The following is a 23,008-nucleotide window of genomic DNA, read 5'->3' on the forward strand; positions in this document are numbered from 1 at the left end:
AAGGAGAGGCATCACAGGCTAGTTTCAAAGGCTTTCTGGTGTCATAATGAACCACTAGGGTACTCTGCAGTAGTTGCTGTTTTGCACTTTTGAACGCAGCCTCACATTCCGATGTCCACTCCCACACACACTCTCGTTTCAGTAGCTCATGCAAGGGTCGTAGCTGCATGGACAGATTTTTGCATAAACCTGCCATAGTAGTTCAGTAGCCCCAGGAAGGAGCGCAACTCTGTGATGTTGGTGGGACTCGGTGCGTTCACAATAGCTTTCACTTTCTCTTCTGTAGGATGGAGACCTTCACTATCAACAATGTGACCTAAATATTCCACTGTGTCTGTCATGAACTTACATTTTGCTTTCTTGACCTTCACATTATACTTTTCAAGACGACTCAACACTTCCTCCAGTTTCCGCAGATGTTCCTCTCTTGAACCAGCTGTGATTAAGATGTCGTCAAGGAAACAGGTCACATGCTCAATCCCCTGTAGGATTTGATCCATCACTGCTTGGAAGATGGACGGGGCACTCGAGACTCCATACGACAGTCGGTGGTAAGTGTAGAGTCCTCGATGTGTGTTGACTGTAAGGTATTTCTCTGAATCCTTATCCAGCTCCAACTGCTGATATGCATGTGATAAGTCCAGTTTAGTGAACAGCTTGCCTCCAGCCAATGTTGCGAAAAGATCTTCAGTATTTGGCAATGGGTAAGTTTCCTCTTCCACGCACTGATTTATGTTCACTTTGTAATTTCCACAAATCCGTATTGATTTGTCAGCCTTCGGCACAGTCACTATAGGTGCAGCCCATTCACTTTTGTCTGTTTTTGATATGATTCCCATAGCCTCTAATCTGTCGAGTTCTTTTTCCACAGCCTCTTTTAGAGCATATGGCACTTGGTTTGCTTTCCTAAATATTGGCTGTGCACCTGGCCTCATCTTGATTGAAGCCTTGAACTCACGAATGGTGCTGGGGCCTTCCCCAAACACTGCCTTGTGCCTCTGTAGTATTTCTGCCACTTCTGGGTCAGTCACATCTCCTGCTGCCTTGACTTGGAGTATTTTCTTCCAGTTGAGTTTAAAGTTCTTGAGCCAATTTCTGCCCAGTAGTGCTGGTCGGTCGCCTTTCACCACAACCAATGGTACTCGAGCTGCTTGTTGCTCATATTTTACATTTACAATCACCTTCCCTAACACTGGGATGGGCTCTCCAGAGAAAGTAGACAGCGGTATTTTACCTGGGCAAAGTGGCAAGTGAGCGAGTGATCTCTCGTAGATGATCTCTGACACAAGAGACACACATGCTCCTGTGTCCAACTGCATTGGTATGTTCTGTCCTTCAATGTTCATGTCAACTACATAGCCTTCATTACCATCTGAAGCTGTGTATACTGTGTACAGTCCAAAGAATTTTCATTATCCTCATCTGCCAGGCTTGTTTCAGCTCCCTGTTCAACATAATGAGTTTTCTGCTGTGTCTTTTTATTCCTACACATGCGTGCAATATGTCCCACTTTTGTGCAATGGTGACATTTTTCTTGTTTAAATCTGCACACAGTAGCTGGATGCTTACCTCCGCATCTGTAGCAGGGCTGATGTGGCTGTTGCTGCTTGTCATCCATGCTGCTCTTTTGCCAGGATGTGCTCTTGCCATAGCTTGTGTTACTTGATTTCCGTTTGTCATCTCTCTTTTTGTTTTGGTTGTACACTCGATTAACTGTTCCACTGTCTTTTATTTTTCCAGAGAATTCCAACGTGTTGCGTGAAGCCATCTCCATGGACAGTGCCGTGTCACTTGCACTTTTAAAAGTTACATTGGTCTCTGCCAGTAATTTCCTCTGTATTGCCTCTGATCTCAGTCCACTCACAAACCTATCACGGAGGGCATCATCAAGGTGAGCACCAAAATCGCAGTTAGTAGACAGCTGTTTCAGAGCTACTATAAAGTCACTCACTGATTCACTCTCTTGTTGATTTCTCTTCTGAAATCTAAACCTCTCCATGATGACCAGTGGCTTCGGCTTATAATGGTCGCTGAGTGCTTTGGTGAGTTGTGCATAACTCTTCGTGCTTGGCTTATCTGGCAGGAGTAAACTTTTCAAAAGTTTGTAGGCATCCGCTCCGATTATTGACAGGAAAACACTGACTTTCTTTTCATCTGCCACAGTGTTCGCGGCCATCCACTGCTCCAGTCTCTCCAGGTAAGATTCAAAATCTTCCTTACCCTCTTTGTATTCCGAGATACTGCCGATTAGGGCCATTGTTGCAGTCCGTTCCTTTTGCTAATAACTAGCAGCCACGTTAGCTTGTTAGCTCGTTGTTAGCCACACATGTTGGTGCCACAATGTTATTTTCATGTGATCTGCCGTTTATAACTTTACGTCTCTCGTCTTCCGGGATGCTTTTCCTTTCGTTTAGCATCCCATCCTCGTCGCCAAACTGTAATATATTGTGATGGGTTCAATAAACCAGACGGAGACCGGACTGTGCGTGTAGACTGGGACTCTTTACTACAACGTCAATAACAACGTAAACACAGGTACAGACAAGGCTGTTGCCTTCCATGTCCACTAGAGGGCAGCGCTCTCTAATGATATAGTGTCAGAACACTACAGCTACGACTCATTTTAGCTTCTTTCACCAAACTCCCATGATGCACTGAGCTCCTACATCCCATCCTTCTTCTGTAGGGCTGCTGTGTGTGGACCAGATGCTGCCGTCACCATGACAACGTCCCAACGTGCAGGAGGACACGCGGTCAGAAACTCCAGAGGTCAGAGAGAAGGTGGGAGGTCCTCCGCTCTGATTGGCTGAGAGACCCCGACTCCTCTCCCAGGACCCAGGACCGGGACCAGTCATGTGACTCTGAGTGGAGGGGGGGTAAGAGGGTAAGAGGGGGGGTAAGAGGGTAAGAGGGGGGGTAAGAGGTGGGGGTATCTGTCGGTCACATGACCTGGAGACTCTGACTAAAATTAACCAGCAGCTGATCTGATCTGAGGTCAAATTTCTCAGCAGCATGGACGACGACTGTTGCCGCTGCGCTGAGACAAGGTGAGAGCTGCTACACTGAGACTGTGTAATACTACAGTACTACTACAGTAATACTACAATACAATACTGCTACACTGTAATACTACTTCACTGTTATACTGTTGTACCACAGTACTGCAATACTACAGAGCTATAGTAATACAACACTAACTACAACATGACACCAGTGTTCACCGACTACAACACTAACACTGTGGTACTGTGTGATACTACTACAACACTGTACAGCTGTACTCTGATAATACAACACCGTAATACTTTGAATACTACAATAACACAGTGGTGCTATGATAATACTACTGTAATTATACTGTAATTCTACAACACTGTTAGACTACAGTACCACAACACTGTAACACAACAGTCCATTACTGTGATACTACACAACAATAACACTGTACATTGTAATATTACTGCACTGTAACACTACAGCACTGATGGAAATACAACTAACAATACTTTTAAGATACTACACTGTAAACTAAATGTACTACAGTAGTTTTTTTTCATTCTATGTGTAACTGACAACGTGAAGATAAATGGAAAATAAATCAAATCAAATAAATAACTGTTGTAATTTCACCAAAATGAGGATTTTCTGTTATATTGTAAATTTCAATTTTCCTTTATTGCCATCGAGCAACAAAGAAATATAGGTGCATCTCTCCCTAACAACTTTAAAAAGGATAAAAGAAGTATGCAAAGAGTAATTTAACATACATAATTAAATTATTAAATTAAATAATAATAGACTAACTTTACCAACCAGATTATGTAATAAAGTTGCATTATAATGCACTTTTTGTATATAAAATGTAATAATTTTGCACGAAATGTAACAACTTATTACAAGGCAAGGCAAGGCAATTTTATTTGTATAGCCCGTTTTTACAAAATGCGGCAAAGTTTATTACATATTGCATTCAAGAATTTTATTTCAAAATGTGAAAATGTATTACATTATTACAAAATGCGGCCTCAATTAAATAAATAATTTTTAACAGTTTTCTTTACAATTTATTTAGTAAAATAGAAATGAAATCAAAGAAATGAAATGTTTTGTACAATAGTTTTTTTTTTTCATTCTGTGTAACTGACAACATGAAGATAAATGGAAAAAAAAACAAACAAATAAAATAAAATAAATCACTGACGTTTCGCCAGAACGGTGATTTTCTCTTATATTGTAAATTTCAGTTTTCCTTTATTGTCATCGAGCAATGAAGCACAAAAAAATGTAGGTGCATCTCTCCCTAATAACTTTAAAAAGGATAAAAGAAAAATACAAAGAGTAATTTAAGATACATAAAAAAACAAACACATTAATTTAAATAATACAAATAATAGATTAGGCCTTGTAGCGCCACATTATGTAATAAAGTTGCATTATAATGCAATAAATGTGTAAGAAACCTGGCCGCATTTTGTTACAAGTTGTTACATATTGCATTATTACAAAATACAAGTGTTGCACTTTTTTATATAGAAAATGTAATAATTTTGTGCAAAATGTAACAACTTATTACAATATGTGGCAAAGTTTATTATATATTGCATTCAAGAATTGTACAAAAAAAGGTTACAAAATGTTACAAAATGTGGCAGATTTTACAAAATATTACATCATGAGGTGAAATTAATTACATTATTACAAAATGTGGCCTCAATATAGGCTTCAATTAAATGAATAATAAAAAAAAACAGTTTTCTTCACAATTTATTTAGTAAAATAGAAATGAAATGTTTAGTGTTTGTTCCTCTGGTGATAATACGACAGGATGATCAGGAGGAGAGCGAGGCTGCAGCTCAGAGGTCAGAGGTCATCTCGCCTGTCTCCCCGTGCGGCGCTGTGACGTCGTCGTCGTCGTGGTGACCATGGTGGGGGGCGTGGCGGTGTGCGGCTCCATCAGCTCGGTCAGAGCTCTGTGGGAGACCCGGATCAAGAGGAGGAGGGAGGAGCAGGACGAGGAGGAGCAGCAGAGGAGGAGGAGCGGCACCGAGCGGCGCTCCAGACTCAGCCTGGGGGTCTGGGAGGACCGGGCCCTTCTGGCTCGACTCAGACAGAAGCTGCAGACCGAGGACGGACGGCTGGTGCTCCGCATCGAGCAGGAGGAGTGGAAGGTATCAGATTATTGTCCTGGTCCAGTCTTCGGTCTGATGCAGGGGCCTAGCTTAGGGTTAAACATTTGGGGGGGAGGGGGTTAAGATCTCTGTCTGTATAGGGATTTTTTAAAGCAAAAAGGTCAGCGTATGCGTGGAAAAGTGCAAAATCATTAACTTTGATAAAACGACAAGGCTTATTTGCCTCTTTATTTTGTCATTTCCATATTAGAATATGGGCTTGACCAATCATGACCAGGGAATATCACATCATAAAATAACGGTGTAACTAACGACGCTACTTTTTCAGTGACAGGTAATCAAAAAAGTTACCTTTCCCCTGCTATAACGCCGTTACCGTTACTGTCGGAGCTATTTGTTACTTTTGTATTATTTAATCACTTATTATTTAGTTATTTTTTGTGGTTTAGTTTTGGGGAATACACCTTTAGTTTGTTTATGATATTTAGTATTGATTACGTTTATTTTGGCACTTAACCATGCTTTTACTTTGAAGGTACTGGGTAGCTGGAGCGCACCGGGTGAGTTTACATATAGGGGTTGGCAGTCACAGGTGAGCTAGGCACCTGGGAGGGCAGATGGTTTTTTACCAGGGCAAGAGAGGCGGCAAAGGCCCATTGTTCTTTGTTTGTTTGTTTGCCGATGGAGAATAAACCTAAGAAACTTCATTTTTTGCCTGGACAATGGACTTTGTTTTATCCTGCGTAAATTCACTCCCTAGGTGTCTCAGTGGCCGTTTGATTTGATTTAGTTTCATTATAGTTTTGATAATTTTGAAGTTTTTTGATTATAGACACCAAGGACAAATAGCCACTACATAAAGTAAAAAACCCACCCTAAAGTGAAGATTTGGCGGATGAAATCTCTGACAGCTTGGATATTGGATTGATGATTTGTGAAAGAGGATTGGAAAACGTGCGGGTTTGGAGTTACTGGCCGACGGACATCACACGAAACTACTCAACAGCATCGGTGAGCAAAGAATTACGAGGAGGCTGTATTGGAAAACGGCATCACTATTGGAGTGTTTGAATCATCGTTTCTTTGCACTGGATGTTTATTGGGATCTTTGGAAGTTTGGATGAAGCGCGCGTGCTGCGCAATTCTACTATCTCCTGGTAAGCCACGCCTACTCTCATTCATAAAAGTCTCTGATGCGGAGCCGTGTGTCACAAACAATATCCCTGTGTGTTATGAGTATTTCAAACAAAAGTGTGGAAATTAAAGGATTGAAAAGGACTTGATGTGGAAAAATGTCTGAGGCTGCAGCCAAAGCAAATGACTCTGTGTCCGTGCTCTCAAAAAGGAGTGTCAAGTTTACCTCAAAGGGTCTAACATTTTATTTAAAGACGTGTCAAGAAAAAAGGTCTTTGAAATGCAAGCATGTAAAAAGGAGCATCGATAAAATGTGTGATTTGATGGTATCCACTGACAATGTGAACTCAGTGCAAGCCGAGCTGAGTAAATGCATTAAATGCTTCGAGGAAGCCAAAGACATGCACGAAGCCATTCTGAATCTGAATTTGCCTGAGGATGAAGTTGAACGGCAAAATATATATTTTCATGCAAAAGGATCTGGGTTTTCGAATTCCATTGAAAAGGTAAAATGTTGGTTATCTGATGCTGGCTATCCATATGTGCAATCAAATGATGCTGAGCCACCTCCTGGTAACTTAAGTGTGGCTTCTGATGACATTAACCCCGAAGACAGTGTTTCAAATGTTTCATGTCAAGAGGAGAAGCGTTCCAGAGCGCACTCTAGGTTATCTAAAGCATCATCAACATCATCTGCAAGAATAAAGACAGAAGCCGACAAAGCGGCACTTATGGAGCGCATGGCTGCATTAGAAAGAAAACACGCATTGGAAGCAAAAGAGGAAAAACTCAGAAAGGAAAAGGAACTGTTCGCTCTGGAAACGGAACTTGCGGCCGCTAATGCAAAACTGAATGTGTTGGAAATCAATTCAAAATGTGGCTCTAAAGGATCGAACGCAATTAACTCATATTTTGACAGGAACTGGACTGGTGCTCAAGGAACACGCCCACTGAATCTCCACGCGGATGATTTTGTTCCACAAACACATGCTGCAAATAACATTGCTCACATGGAGGCTCAGGTTGTCACTGTCACACCTGTACATGCGGCAATAACACAAACTGACGTCAGACCATCACTAATAACTAACACCCAAGTGAACGTCAGGCCCGGACGAGCAGCAACGACACAAACTGACACTGGCCCAGTAATGAGTCAAACTCACACAACACGAATGGTTCCTAATACTCTGAATCTACCCCGCAATAATAACCCCTGCAATGATATTATGGACATTATGCAAAGGCAGAATGACATCACTGCATTGTTGGTTCAGCAAAATTTAGCATCTGCTTTGCCAGTAAGAAATATCCCTGTGTTTGATGGCGACCCTCTTCAGTTTAAATCCTTTATGAGATCCTTTGAAAACTGTGTAGAAGGAAAAACTAACAATGCCAGTGATTGCCTGTCATTTTTGGAACAGTACACCAGGGGGCAGCCAAGAGACCTTGTCAGGAGCTGTCAGCATCTACCCCCAAGTGTGGGTTATCAGAGGGCCAAATTCCTACTGATGGAGCATTTTGGCAATGAACATAAAATCGCTTCTGCTTACATGGAAAAAATTCTGAACTGGCCCCCCATTAAAACAGAGGATGTACCAGCACTGCAATCTTTTTCCCTGTTTCTTCGAGGTTGCTCCAATTTGACACAGCAGATAATGTACATGAAGGAGTTGGACATGCCCTCCAATCTCAAAATTATTGTGATGAAGCTTCCTTACAAGCTACGGGAGAAGTGGAGGAGTGTTGCATGTGATTTGCAGGAGCAAAATGGATGCAGAGTAATGTTCACTGACCTTGTGACATTTGTGGAAAAACAAGTTAAAATACTCTCTGACCCACTTTTTGGCAATATTCAAGATCTGTCACCTGTCAGCCGTAGCAAAGCCTCCAATGTCATTCACACAAAGCAAAGGAGAAATGGAAGCACTTTTGCCACCAGTGTCTCTGCTGTGAAGGAAAGCAACAAAACATACATGGACAGTAACATCAAGTCTTCCTCTGCCCAAAGTTATCTCAAATGCTGTTTATTTTGCAAACTTAACAGTCACTCTCTGGATAAATGCTCACAGTTCAAGTTGAAGATGCATCGGGACAAGATAATTTTCATACAGGAAAATGGAATTTGTTTTGGTTGCCTGAGAGTTGGTCACAGAAGCAAAGACTGCAGGAGTCGTTTGGTCTGTATTGTGTGTAACCAGAAGCATCCATCAGTCCTTCACATTCAAGAAAGGGATAAAGGTACATCCTTAAAGGACACACAAGCTGTGAGCTCTCCACCGAGTGTTTCACCGGGACCTTCTCAGACATGTGGAGCTATAGGGGCCGGTGAAGAGGATGATGCTGTCTTCTCTATTGTTGCAGTACAGGTTAAATGCCAGATGAGTGATGAGGTCGTGCAGACTTACGCTTTTTTGGATCCTGGGAGTTCAGGTACATTCTGCACTGTCAGTCTGGCAAGGAGACTGGGTTTGAGAGGCAAACCAGCCAACATTTTATTGAGAACCATGGGTCAGAGGAAAATTGTGAGTACGACTGTATTGTCTGGTGTGGAAGTGTCTGGCATGGACGTGGATGATTTTATTGAGTTACCAAGTGTTATGACTCAAGAGACTATGCCAGTGTCAAGACTGAACATCCCACAGCAAGAGGATATTGCAAAATGGTCTTATCTGAGGAACATAAAACTTCATCATCTGGATGCAGAGGTTGATCTGCTCATTGGGACAGACGCTCCTAAAGTGATGGAACCCTGGGAGCTGATTAACAGCCAGAGTGAGGGACCATACGCAGTCAGAACCAGAGTTGGCTGGGTAATAAATGGACCACTGCGCAGTGGAAACAGCAGTGGAGTCAAGACGGGCTGTGCTGTCGTCACGACTAATCGAATCTCTGTGGAACATCTGGAAGAGATGCTCATCAGTCAATATAACCACGATTTCAGTGAAAAGACATCAGTGGAACGGTTGGAAATGTCAAGAGAGGACATTAAATTCATGAAGACTGTGCAAAGTACAACAGAACTGAAAAGTGGACATTATTGTATTGACTTACCTTTCAGAGAAGAAGATCCTGCCTTACCAAATAATCGCTGTGTGGCAGAGCAGCGGCTTCAAGGCCTGAAGAGGAAATTTGAGAGAGATGTCAAGTACAAGGAGGAGTACACTTCATTTCTCAGTGACATGTTGGATCAAGGTTATGCTGAGATGGTACCCACTGAACAGCTGGAACAAGATGATGGAAAAGTGTGGTACATCCCCCATCACGGAGTACATCACCCTACCAAAGGAAAATTAAGAGTTGTATTTGACTGTGGTGCAATATATAAAGGAACTTCACTGAACCAGCAGCTGTTGCAGGGACCAGACTTAACCAACTCTCTGATTGGAGTCCTCATTCGGTTCAGGAAGGAGCCTGTTGCAATCATGGCAGACATCCATGCTATGTTTCATCAAGTGCAGGTACCTGATAAGCATGTTGATTTCCTCAGATTCCTGTGGTGGCCCCAGGGCAACACTGACCAACAACCAGCAGAATATCGCATGAGGGTACATTTGTTTGGAGCTGTATCATCCCCAAGTTGCGCTAATTATGCCTTGAGAAGAACTGCAGAGGATAATGCATCTGATTTTCCCCCTGAAGTAATCAGCACAGTCAACCATAATTTTTATGTAGATGACTGCCTAAAGTCCACAGCCTCGGAGGGAGATGCCATGCAACTGGTGAAAGACTTAACTGCACTCTGTCACAAAGGTGGATTCAGTCTTCAAAAATGGGTAACGAACAGCCGGTCTGTGTTGATGTCAATCCCAAGTGACATCAGAGCAACAGAGATGAAAGAACTGGATTTGGACACAGACCAGCTTCCCGTCGAAAGAGCACTCGGACTGAAATGGTGTGTCGAGTCCGATAAGTTCATGTTCAGGACTTCAGTGCAGGAACGGCAGCAGACCAGGAGAGGAATTTTGTCTGTGGTGAGCTCGCTGTATGATCCACTAGGATTTTTGGCTCCTTTCACCATGTCAGCCAAGTTAATGTTGCAGGAGCTCTGTAGAAGAAACCTGATGTGGGATGAACAAATTTCCCCCTCTTTCTCCAAGCAATGGTCTGATTGGCTGAGTGACCTTCAAAAGATGAGTGCATTCACAGTTGAACGCTGCATCAAACCTCATGACCTTGGAACATCTGTGACAGCGCAAATCCATCATTTTTCTGATGCAAGTCAAGTTGGTTATGGTACAGTGTCTTACTTGAGATTGGAAGATGGTGATAAAGTGCATGTGTCATTTCTTGTGGGGAAAGCCAGAGTTGCTCCCCTGAAGCAAATGACCATTCCTCGCCTGGAGCTCACGGCAGCAGTTCTCGCTGTCCGAGTGGATGCCATGCTGCAAAAGGAGCTGCAGTGGCAGCTGAAGAGGTCGATGTTTTGGACTGATAGCACGACCGTCCTCAAGTACATCTCTAGCGAAACTAGACGTTTCCACACCTTCGTTGCCAACAGAGTCTCTGTTATTAGAGAAGCTACAGATGTTGGTCAGTGGAAGTATGTGGGCACGAAGATCAATCCTGCAGACGAAGCGTCACGTGGATTGACAGCTGAGGAACTTCTCACAAATGGAAGATGGATTAAAGGCCCAGAATTCCTGTATTTGTTAGAGAGTGAGTGGCCTGTACCTGACTTTGAGCCAGCTGTGATTCCTGCTGATGACCCGGAGGTCAAAAAAGAACCAGCAGTGTATGCCATCGTTAAGCACTCAGAAGATCCCACAGACTGCCTCATTCACTATTTCTCGTCGTGGAGGAAACTTAAAACATCTGTTGCATGGTTCCTTGAGCTTAAAAGAGTTCTTTTGCTTTTGAGCCAAAAGAGAAAGGAGTTTAAGGCTGCTGAGAGTGACAAGGAAACAGAGGCTAAAAATTCTGTGGAGCAGAAACTTCAGAGCTTCAAGACCACACTGCGAGGGAGGATTTTGACCCCAGAAAATTATGATGAGGCAGAAAAGGCAATATTTTGTTTTGTCCAGAAGTACAAGTTTGAGAGTGAAATTGCCTCACTGACACGTGGCTTGGATAACATCTCCAAGGACAGCCCACTGTACAAGCTGGATCCAATACTGGAGGACGGCATTCTCAGAGTTGGAGGTCGCCTGCATAAATTGGCATTACCATCAGAAATCAAGCATCCTGTTATCCTGTCAAAAGATCTGCATGTTTCCCAGATTATTCTACGTCATATCCATCAACAGCTAGGACACGCTGGTAGAAACCACATGTTGCACAGGCTTCGACAGAGATATTGGATCATTAATGCCAATTCTGCTGCAAGAAGGACGATTACAGAATGTACAGTGTGCAGACGGTACAGAGGAAAACTTGGAGAGCAGAAGATGGCAGACTTACCGGAGGAGAGAGTCATGCCAGACAAGGCTCCCTTTACAGATGTTGGAGTGGATTATTTTGGCCCCCTGGAGGTCAAAAGAGGAAGAAGCCTTGTGAAAAGGTATGGAGTGCTGTTCACCTGCCTCACCAGTCGTGCAGTGCACCTGGAGGTGGCACACACACTTGATACACACTCTTGTATTAATGCTGTGCGGAGATTTGTTTGCAGAAGAGGTCCTGTGTCAAGCATGAGGTCCGATAATGGCACAAACTTCATTGGAGCCAACAAGGAGTTGAAGCAAAGTCTTGCTGATTTGAATAATGAGAACATTCAAGGTGCTTTGATTCAAGATGGGATTAAATGGAGCTTCAATACACCAGCAGCCCCACATCAAGGTGGTATTTGGGAACGTCTGATTCGTTCAGTAAAGAGCATGCTTTCTTCTGTTGTCAGACAGCAGGTGTTGGATGACGAGGCCCTGCAGACGCTGTTTTGTGAGGTGGAGGCAATACTGAACGACAGACCCATCACAAAGGTTTCTGACGACCCCAATGACCTTGAGGCCCTGACACCCAATCATATTCTGTTGCTAAAAGGAAAACCTATCTTTCCACCAGGACTCTTTGAGCAGAATGATCTGTACACAAGGAGAAGATGGAGACAAGTACAGTACATTGCAGAACTCTTTTGGAAAAGATGGGTATCTGAGTACTTACTTGTGATGCAGGAAAGACAAAAGTGGACGAGGCCAAGAAGAAACTTCTCTCCAGGAGATATTGTCATCATCGCTGATGCTACAGCTCCCAGAGGATCCTGGATGATGGGCCGAGTTCTGAGTACCAAGTCTGATGCCAAAGGATTGGTTCGTTCTGTGTGCCTTCAAACTAAGACCAGTGTTCTGGAGCGGCCTGTAACGAAGATCTGCCTGCTCCTGGAGGCCACAGTATAGGATCATGGACATTATTCTTTCTTTCTCCCTTACTACTCTGTCCTCTATCTGTTCTTTTTTGTTTACAGCTTTCCAGAAGAAGACAGAAGAATCCCCCCCCCCCTTTGTAGAGTTAGGGAGAGATAAATAGAATAGCTCCTTGTAGAAATTAATGTAATTGTGAGTTTATACTTTTCACAATTAGGGGCCGGAGTGTCGGAGCTATTTGTTACTTTTGTATTATTTAATCACTTATTATTTAGTTATTTTTTGTGGTTTAGTTTTGGGGAATACACCTTTAGTTTGTTTATGATATTTAGTATTGATTACGTTTATTTTGGCACTTAACCATGCTTTTACTTTGAAGGTACTGGGTAGCTGGAGCGCACCGGGTGAGTTTACATATAGGGGTTGGCAGTCACAGGTGAGCTAGGCACCTGGGAGGGCAGATGGTTTTTTACCAGGGCAAGAGAGGCGGCAAAGGCCCATTGTTCTTTGTTTGTTTGTTTGCCGATGGAGAATAAACCTAAGAAACTTCATTTTTTGCCTGGACAATGGACTTTGTTTTATCCTGCGTAAATTCACTCCCTAGGTGTCTCAGTGGCCGTTTGATTTGATTTAGTTTCATTATAGTTTTGATAATTTTGAAGTTTTTTGATTATAGACACCAAGGACAAATAGCCACTACAGTTACTGACAATAAAATGCACCATTACTTGACTCAAGAAGTCCCATCATAAAATAATAATACATCTGTTAAAGTGTACGTTTGACTTTTTTTTCAGTCCATAAACCGACTGGTAGAAAAAAAAATCTTTTTAAATTTATCTGGAACGAACCAACTCCAGAGTTGGGAGGGAGGTTACTGGGATGAGTTCAAGTAATTTGACATATTTCAGCATTTTATATTAAAAAAAGCATCGCGGTTGTTACTTTTATTACAGTATGTAGTAATTCAGTTACTAACTCAGTTACTTCTTGGTAGGGCTGCAGCTAACAATTATTTTCATTATCAATTAATCTGTTGATTATGTAAACGATTAATCGATTAGTTGTTTGGTCAATAAAATGTTTTAAAAAATGTTGAAAAGTATCAATCAGTGTTTCTCAAACCACCAGACGACGTCCTCACATGTCTTGTTTTGTCCACAAACCAAAGAGAGACTCAGTTTATTGTCATAAAGGAACAAAGAAACCAGAAATATTGACATTGAAGAAGCTGAAATCAGAGAATCTGGACTTTTGTTCTTAAGAAACTACTCAAACTGATTATTAGATTATCAAACTAGTTGATAATTAATTTAATAATCGATTATTGTTTGATTAATCAAGTAATTATGCAATTATATAAATTACACCGTTGGTCTGACGTGAGTGTTTGTCTCTGCAGGTCCTGCCGGGCTGTCTGGTCCAGCTCAACCAGGTCCAGGAGTGGCAGCTCCACCGGACCGGACTGCAGAAGATCCCTCACTTCATCTCCAGCTTCCAGAACCTCCTGGTGCTCGATCTGTCCCGCAACGGCGTCTCTGAAATCCCCAAACAGATCGGTCAGTAGCCTACCTCCGACAGGTCAAAGACCGACCCTGTAGCCGGTCTCACCATGTGTCCTCCTGGTTCTGGTTCTGGTCTCAGGGATGTTGACGCGGCTCAGAGAGCTGATGCTGAGCTACAACCGAGTGCAGGTGGTTCCCGAGGAGCTGAGCGGCTGTGAGAGTCTGGAGAGACTGGAGCTGGCCATGAACCGGGAGCTGGACCACCTCCCTGACCAGGTACGGACCAGGGGCCGGATAGGAGTCGACTTATGAGTAAAACAAATTATTGACTGAAAGATGCACTTAAAGGATAGTAGCATTTTTTTTAAAGTGGGGTTGTATGATCTACAAATAGCCCCTAAAAAAATACACAGTTCCATTGTTCGTTATAATATAATTTTTTCCAGCCCTTCAAAGTGCAGGAAAAACACAGTTTTTATTTGGACCTAACCAACTGCTGATCGGGGGGCGCTAACCCTGGGCGGAGGGATACGTGAATTGGTTAGGTCCAAATAAAAACTGTGTTTTTCCTGCACTTTGAAGGGCTGGGAAAAATGCAGAGAGTCTTCTACTGCAATTAAAGTACTTAGGGGCTATTTGTAGATCATACAACCCCACTTTAAAAAAAATGCTACTATCCCTTTAAAAGGTAGTTATCAAGTGTCTTAGTCACACCTTTAGTGAACTGAATCTTAAATGCCGGTGTCAGAGCCGAGTTACCATAGTACTATGTGCTGTAAACTGAATTTCCAAGTCGTCCGAGTCTTAGAGAATTTTAGTGTTGAGAATTTGTGGAATTTAGTCCAACTCTCAAACTTAAGAACTAAAGCTTTTTATCAACTTTCTCAAGTCTAAGAATCACTCCTACTCCCCCAGATATTTAAAGGGACAATTCAACATTTTGGCAAATTGGCCCATTGCCATAATCCCTATAGTCATAGCAGTAGGTTCGTTACCTTTAATTGTCGGTGCAAGCTATTTTTAGAACGGCGGAGCAGAGCCGTGAGCTGCTCAGAGCTACGCTACGGAGGCTCATTATGGGATTTCTTGGTTTCCCTCATCAAACTCATCAAATACACAATCCAACAACTCCACAACGCTCTGGTGGACAAGTTGTGAGCTGCACATTCACCACGCTATGAGATAATAACACAACGTTACCAGACAGAGTTGTTTTAGAGGGAAATACAGAGACTGTTGATGAAAAACTGTCCCTGAAGGCAACGTGCATCAGCGGTTTTGCATGAATTTACCTCCGTCCAATCAGGAATCACAAAAACCACGCCCCCATTGCTCGACTCCAGCGTGTGCTTCATTGCAGCTGGAGACTGTTGTATGTATTGCACCACAAGCAGAGCGATTGATATAACAGAGGGGCTACAGCAGGCTGCCGCTATCATGTTCTTCTATGGGACAGACAGCACTGAGCTTGCTTTTGAATGGTACAGTCGCGGACAGCAAAGCTGCTTTAAAGGGCGTAGGTTTGACCCAGGCCTGTTTAGATGGTGGTATACGAAATGACCACAATTTTACTGATTTTAATTCATACGGGAAGCAAGTTGTTGCTAAAACTGGACACTTTTAGTTATGGCCACGGGGCAAACACACCGAGGCTCTGTCCTCTGGCTTCTGCAAGACACAAGTCTCATCTATTGGTGTGTTAATCCACGTTTCGATAGGTCATATAGTTTTTGATCAGTCACTGTTCAATGACCATGATCAAATTTGGAGAAGTGTTGAGATTATAATGGGTGTGTATTGCACGGAATGTTCGTGCCAGAGTGGGTGACATCATCGGTTAGAGTGGGAGAAGTTGTCTGAAATTGTTTAAAATTTTCTCTTTGCACGCTGCTCCCGGCCACAAATTACCCTCTACAGACATGATTTTTTACACAGTTGTAGACGAACTTGTTCTGTCTTTAACAATGTGCTCAACAAAGCAGAGAGACTTACAGAATTTAAACTGTGGGTCTCTCATTGCGGCCAGGTCTCTTCCTGCCGCCCATTGACTCAAATACAAAGAGAAGCAGAACGGACCCCTGTTTTAAACTCGCAAGTGTTTCTAAAATATTTACTGTAGAAACACCAAATCGTATCCAAGTGTTCAGGAAGTCCTTACGACGACCACGATCTGCTGCTTTTTCTAATAGAAGCTACTGTTCAGTCAGAATAAGCCCAAATGTGAGACCAGCGCAGAGGCAGAAAATCACCCTTTTTCTCTACATTTCGTATGTTTGTGTCACTGAAAACGTCTGACCCAGATAAAAAAGTTCTTGGTTTGAAAGTCTGTCCCAACTGAATTTTTAGCTGAATATCCCTTTAACAGTAGATCAGACCTGATATGTCTCAGATAATCATTAATCAGTTGTCATTGATCAGGTTTCCACAAAGCGATGGTGAAGACGATGACGGCCGCTCTGATGATCCCTCACTTCGGCTACTGTGACGAGGTCGACCTGAGCCGCCTGGTGGCGCTGCGGGCGGAGCTCCGGCCCCTCGCCGAGGGCCGGGGGGTCAAACTCAGCTTCATGCCCTTCTTCATCAAGGTAGGAGGAGAAGAGAGGAGGGTCTGAGAGGAGGGGCGAGGGGGCGGGGCTTGGCGGGGGCAACCTTGATGCTGATTGGTCACGTGATGTTTGGCGCTGACGTTGATGCTGTGCTCTCATTGGCTCAGGCTGCCTCTCTGGGACTCCTGCACTTCCCCATCCTGAACTCCTCATTGGACCAGAGCTGCCAGAACATCACCTACAAGGTACGACCCGGACTGGACACTTTCTACATTGTAGATTCAAACTTTTTCTTTAAGACCCAGTTGTTTCAATCCGTTGTTTTGCCATCCAGGATCACGTAATCCATCTTTACCTTTACCCCAGTTGTTCAGAGCAGATACAAGCTTCTCTAGATGACCAAATCCAGATAATGAGTGTTTTAAATGTGTAAACAACAGGTAGAACAGCAGCATGGAGACACTCAGAGTGGATTTATTTGAAAATGGGATGTTTGTGTTGTTTTCTCTGCTGTTTGTTGTTTCTTCAATGTCGTTTAAACAGCCAGACCTCATCTGACAACTAGTGTTGTCACGATACCAACATGTTGGTACCGGTATCGGTACCAAAATGTTTTTCAATACTTTTCGATACTTTTTGGTACTTTTCCAAATAAAAAGAGAACACAGAAAATGTCATTATTGGCTTTATTTTAATAGAAAATCTTAGAACTATAATATATGTATCAGTAAATAATCAGTAAATCAATAAACAATCACTGCTGCAGGATTAAAATTGAAATTTCCATCAATATTAATCTGAACTCTTCCTAAATTAAAACATTAGTGGTCTGTTTAAAAATCAAGGGTTAGGGTCAACTTCTTTGCATTATTTGAGGTATGAAAACACTGCATCTTTTTTTGTTATTTTGACCAGTTGTAATTTTTGGGAGAAATTGTTATCAGTAGTTTATAGAATGAAACACAAACGTTCATGTTACTCAAACACACACACCTATTGTTTCCCATATGTAGACAATGTGTGGCGCAGCGCCACAGAATCAAGACCAAGACACAAATTGATTGAACGCAATATCGTTCCGTTAATTCATCTCCGCATAGCACTCTTTCGCTGTGTTCACACACAACACACACACACACAGAGAGAGAGAAGCGAGCATGCATGCCAGTGGTGTGCGGTAAAAATTAAACTTACCAACCAGCAGTGTTTCCTATTAATTAACGAGTCTGTGGCGGCCCTTCTCTCACATGCGCGCTGGTGCACACACACACACACACACAAACACGGTCAAAGTTTCCTGATCCGACTAAAAAGTTCTGATCAACACAAACTGAGGGTTTGATCCAGATTAAAACCAAGACTGGATCACATGATCTGGTTTTAGTTTTTGCAATAACCCGTTTTCAAGGTTTTATCCGATCAAACTGGGCACTTTTCGTTAGGGCCACGGGGCAAAGACAGCGAGGCTCTGTCCTCTGACTTCTGCAAGACACAACTCTCATTTATTGGTGTATTAATTCACGTTTTTCGATAGGTATTATAGTTTTTGATCAATCACTGTTTAATGACCATGATCATATTTGGAGAAGTGTTGAGATTATAATGGGTGTGTATTGCGCAGAATGTTCAGGCTAGCGTGGGTGACATCATTTTTCTCTTTCCACGCTGCTTACAGCCACAAATTACACTCTACACACATGATTTTTTCCACATTTGTAGACAAACGTGTCCTCTCTCTAACAATGTGTTCATCGAAGCAGAGAGACTTACAAAATTTAAACTGTGAGCCTCTCATTGCGACCAGGTCTCTTCCTGCCGCCCATTGACTCTAATACAAAGAGAAGCAGGAGGGACCCCTGTTTATAACTTGCAAGTGTTTCCAAAATATTTACTGTAGAAACACCAAAATCATACCAAAGTGTTCAGGAAATCCTTACGACGACCACGGTCTGCTTCTTTTTCTGATAGGAGCTACCATTTGGTCAGAATAAGCCCAAATGTGAGACCAGCGCAGAGGCAGAAAATAACCCTTTTTCTCTACATTTCGTATGTTTGTGTCACTGAAAACATCTGGCCCAGATAAAAAAGTTCTTGGTTTGAAAGTCTGTCCCAACTGAATTTGTAGCTGAATATCCCTTTAACAGCAGATCAGACCTGTTATGTGTCAGATAATCATTAATCAGTTGTCATTGATCAGGTTTCCCAGAATCCGATCAGATCACTGGGTCTGGATCAGTCTGACCCGGTTACTTCACATCATTTATATCTAATCACCTTGGTGTGTCTCTTTGCCCTCAGGCGTCTCACAACATCGGGCTGGCGATGGACACGAGTCAGGGTCTGCTGGTGCCCAACGTGAAGAACGTGCAGCTGCTCAGCGTGTTCGACATCGCCCAGGAGCTGAACCGGCTGCAGACGCTCGGCGCCGTGGGGCAGCTGGGAACGTCGGAGCTGACGGGGGGAACGTTCACCCTGTCCAACATCGGATCCGTGAGTCCAGACGCCGCCGCTCTGAGGACGGAGACGGACTCTAGACCCGCTCTAACCACAACCTGTTTCCTCTGTGTGTGTGTTGTAGATCGGAGGGACGTACGCCAAACCAGTCATCCTCCCTCCTGAGGTCGCCATCGGAGCGCTGGGGAAAATGCAGGTGAGTTCCAGACTTTCCCATGGCCCATGAACACACCACAGAGGTCAAAGTACTTAGATAAGCCAAGCCCCGCCCCCTTCCTGTGTGTGTGTGCAGGGTATATAATAAAAAAAGAAAGAAAGGTAATTAGAGTTTAAAGGGATAGTTCAACATTTTGTCAAATTGGCCCATTGCCATAATCCAGAGCAGAGCTGTGAGCTGCTCAGAGCTACGCTACGGAGGCTCATTATGGGATTTCTTGGTTTCCCTCATCAAACTCATCAAATACACAATCCAACAACTCCACAACGCTCTGGCGGACAAGTTGTGAGCTGCACATTCACCACGCTATGAGATAATAACACAACGTTACCACACAGAGTTGTTTTAGAGGGAAATTCATGCAAAACCGCTGATGCACGTTGCCTTCAGGGACAGTTTTTCATCAACAGTCTCTGTATTTCCCTCTAAAACAACTCTGTGTGGTAACGTTGTGTTATTATCTCATAGCGTGGTGAATGTGCAGCTCACAACTTGTCCGCCAGAGCGTTGTGGAGTTGTTGGATTGTGTATTTGATGAGTTTGATGAGGGAAACCAAGAAATCCCATAATGAGCCTCCGTAGCGTAGCTCTGAGCAGCTCACGGCTCTGCTCCGCCGTTCTAAAAATAGCTTGCACCGACAACTAAAGGTAACGAACCTACTGCTACGACTATAGGGATTATGGCGATGGGCCAATTTGACAAAATGTTGAACTATAATGTATATAGCGGGAAAAAAAATCTTCATTTGTTTTGAAAACTTGGGGCCGAATGCTAATTCCAACGCTGTGTGTGTGTGTGTGTGTGTGTGTGTGTGTGTGTGTGTGTGTGTGTGTGTGTGTGTGTGTGTGTGTGTGTGTGCTCTCAGGTGCTGCCCCGGTTCGGCGCCGGCGGTCAGGTGGTCCCGGCTCACATCATGGCGGTCAGCTGGTCGGCGGATCACCGCATCATCGACGGCGCCACCATGTGCCGCTTCTCCAACCTGTGGCGGGAATACCTGGAGAACCCGGCCAGCATGGTGCTGGACCTCAAGTGACCGGACCCGACCGGATGGAACCGGATGGAACCGGATGGAACCGGACCGCCAACACTAACACACCTTCACCTCTCCCCCTTCACCGCCACCGCCACCGCCACCGCCGCCGCTGCTGCTGCTGCCTTCATCATCATCATCATCATCATCTTCTCTTTCTTCTTTTCTCTTATTTCCTTGTTGCCTTTGAGCGAGTTGCGGCGGCGGCGCGATGCGGCGGGGGAGGGGCCAGCCTGTCAATCATGTCGTTTCCATGACAACCACTCATTCACTCACCCACCCACCCCCTTACTCTCTCACTCACTCACTCTCTCTCTCTCTCTCGGTTGGAGGTTTAGAGGTTTTTGTAGTTTTTGGTCCAAGTTGAACCAGGGTTCAGCTCTTCAGGTGCTGGTGGTCTGGGTCTGGATTCTCTTTGCTGGGGGGTCGGGGGGGGGTGTGTGTGTGTGTGTGTGTGTGTGTGTGTGTGTGTGTGTGTGTGTGTCATCAATAATTCATCAGTTCATTGATCAGTTTGGACTCTGTTATCCTGGACCGGACCAGTTTTGTTGTTTTTTTTCTATTTGGAAAATTAATCCTAATAATAATAATTTTAATCGGTGAAACTTTTAATTTGAAAATCACAGGAAGTGAGACTGAACCAGTGTGTGTGTGTGTGTGTGTGTGTGTGAGAGAGATCCAGAACCAGAGTCTGGGGGGGAGGGGGGGGGCAGAACTGGGTCCCGAGACCCGAGACCCGGGTTCACCAGAGTCCAGTTCCATCAGTTCGATCCAGATCAGATGAACCCGTCTGGGATCTGGTCCAGTTTAAAGTGGTTTTCTGAGTCCTGAACCAGGACCAACCGCTCTGTGAAAGGTCCACAAAGTCTCCGCTGATCATCAGGACCAGAACTTCACATGGTTCTGGTTCTGGTCCCGGTCCTGGTCCTGGTCCCGGTCCGATCTGGTCCTGACTGACTGAACTGTGTGTAAATGAACCAGAACTGGTTCTGGTTCTGGACCCGTCTGACTGTTACTGTTCCTCCAGCTCCTGAGGGGAAGACCTGGTCCTGGTCCTGGTCCTGGTTCTGGTTCTGGTTCTGGTCCTGGTCCTGGTTCTGGTCCTGGTTCTGTAGCTGCTAAGTGCCCCCCCCCCTCTCTCCCCTCTCCCCTCCCCCCACCAGCTGCTCCCTGACCTGGTTCTGGCTCTGGTCCTGGTCCTGGTCCCGGTCCTGGTCCCGGTCCCGGTCCCGACGTCTTCCTCTGGGCTGCTGGGTAACGATGGTGTCGTAGTTTTTTTTTTTTTTTTGATACTGACCTTTATTTTGTCTATTTTGTTTTGTTTTGTTTTGTTTCATGTGTTGAAATGTTTGTTGTTTGTTGTTTGTTGTTTGTTGACGCTGTCGTGGTTTTGTGTTGGGATGTGGATCTGGATCAGGACTCTTGGACCTGGTTCTGGTCCTGGTTCTGGTTCTGGTCCGACTCATAAACTGTGAAGTGTCTGAACCCTGGTCAAACGAGAAAAAAGAAAAAAAAAGAAAAAAAAAAAAACTCAATAAAGTTGAAGTGAACCAAGTCTGAGTCGTTTGTGGTGAGTTCAGGTTCCTCAGAGAACGTGGGAGAAGTCACTTTCTGGTCCTGGACCCAGTTGTTAAAGGGTTAAAAACTGATCGGATTTTGGATCATTGATCAGATCAAATCTTGAAAATGGATCAAACCTTCATCAGTTTGTGTCGTTCAGAGCTTTTTAGTCGGATCAGGAAAACGTTGATCCAGAACATCAGGATTATTCTGATCCCAGCAGTTTGGTGGATTCAGGAACAAAATGGGATTTAAATTAAATGTTATCTGGTCAAATAAACAACATTTATAATGTAGAATATATAAAGTTTTGATTATTTCACAATTAAAGAACTTTTTCCCAACAATTAGCAAATTTAATGAGATTTGAAGTTTAAATTTGAAACACATGGGGAAATGTTCCCAATGTATTTGACTGATGTACTGTATATTTGCATTTTTAAAATCTATTTAAACAGCCAGACCAGATGAGATCATTTCTGGCTGTTTAAAAAACACTGAAGAAACAAAAAACCAATCCAACAAAGTATAAATGAAACAGTAATCTCTTTCAATGAAAGAAACATTTTTTTAATTGCTTTATATATATATACGGTATATATATATAATTATATACAGAACAATACAATTCTCTTTCTCTTTCTTGTTTTTGTTTTGTAGTTTTATTGAGATTTTTGGGGATTATTCTGTTATATGTATTTTAGTGATTATGTATGTAGTTGGTATATTTGTGTTTAATTTTTGTATGTTGTTATTTATTTGAGTCTGATGTAAAGGATTTATATCCTGTATCAGATGTTTTTCATTAAAATTAAATTAAATTTCATTAAATACATTTTTTGCCAGGGGTAATAGTTACAGGGTATCCGCGGGGTCTTAAAAAGTCAAAAATTTGAAAATCTAAATTTTAGGCCTTAAAATGTCTTAAATTTGTTGAATTATTGTGTTCAAGTCTTAAATAATTTTAGACAGGTCTTAAATGTTCTTATGCCCACCATGGGCGAGCATTTCACTCGCATTTGCCCCTAAAAAAAAATACATGTGTGAACCGGGAAAATCACAAAAACAGAAAGAGCACAACCTGCGATTGGTCAAAAACTACAAATCCCACAATTCTCTGGCCTCAACAATAACAG

The 23,008-nt window shown here is 43.2% G+C and overlaps 1 protein-coding gene and 1 pseudogene across 1 annotated transcript; both read left to right on the forward strand.

Annotated features, from left to right (window-relative positions):
- Nucleotides 1-2,928: 2,928 nt before the first annotated feature.
- LOC146989252 (leucine-rich repeat-containing protein 39 pseudogene) lies at nucleotides 2,929-5,252 on the forward strand (annotated as a pseudogene).
- Nucleotides 5,253-16,485: 11,233 nt separating this feature from the next.
- On the forward strand, nucleotides 16,486-19,155 carry LOC146989253 (lipoamide acyltransferase component of branched-chain alpha-keto acid dehydrogenase complex, mitochondrial-like). The gene is made up of 4 exons (XM_085773173.1): nucleotides 16,486-16,649; nucleotides 16,778-16,855; nucleotides 18,909-19,104; nucleotides 19,145-19,155. Exons 1-4 carry the CDS (start codon nucleotides 16,497-16,499, stop codon nucleotides 19,153-19,155), a joined length of 438 nt encoding a protein of 145 aa, XP_085629299.1. The 5' UTR covers nucleotides 16,486-16,496.
- The last annotated feature ends 3,853 nt before the right edge of the window (nucleotides 19,156-23,008 follow it).

Source organism: Trachurus japonicus, chromosome 4, assembly GCF_045865225.1.
Source record: "Trachurus japonicus isolate A0001 chromosome 4, Traja_1.0".
NCBI lineage: Eukaryota > Metazoa > Chordata > Actinopteri > Carangiformes > Carangidae > Trachurus > Trachurus japonicus.

What these genes read in the sequence shown, in the direction of transcription:
- LOC146989253 (XM_085773173.1), top strand. Translation starts at nt 16,497, where the DNA reads ATGGTGAAGACGATGACGGCCGCTCTGATGATCCCTCACTTCGGCTAC. An exon ending in TCATGCCCTTCTTCATCAAG is followed by an intron (nt 16,650 to 16,777) that starts GTAGGAGGAGAA and finishes TCATTGGCTCAG; the next exon opens with GCTGCCTCTCTGGGACTCCT. An exon ending in GCCAGAACATCACCTACAAG is followed by an intron (nt 16,856 to 18,908) that starts GTACGACCCGGA and finishes CTTTGCCCTCAG; the next exon opens with GCGTCTCACAACATCGGGCT.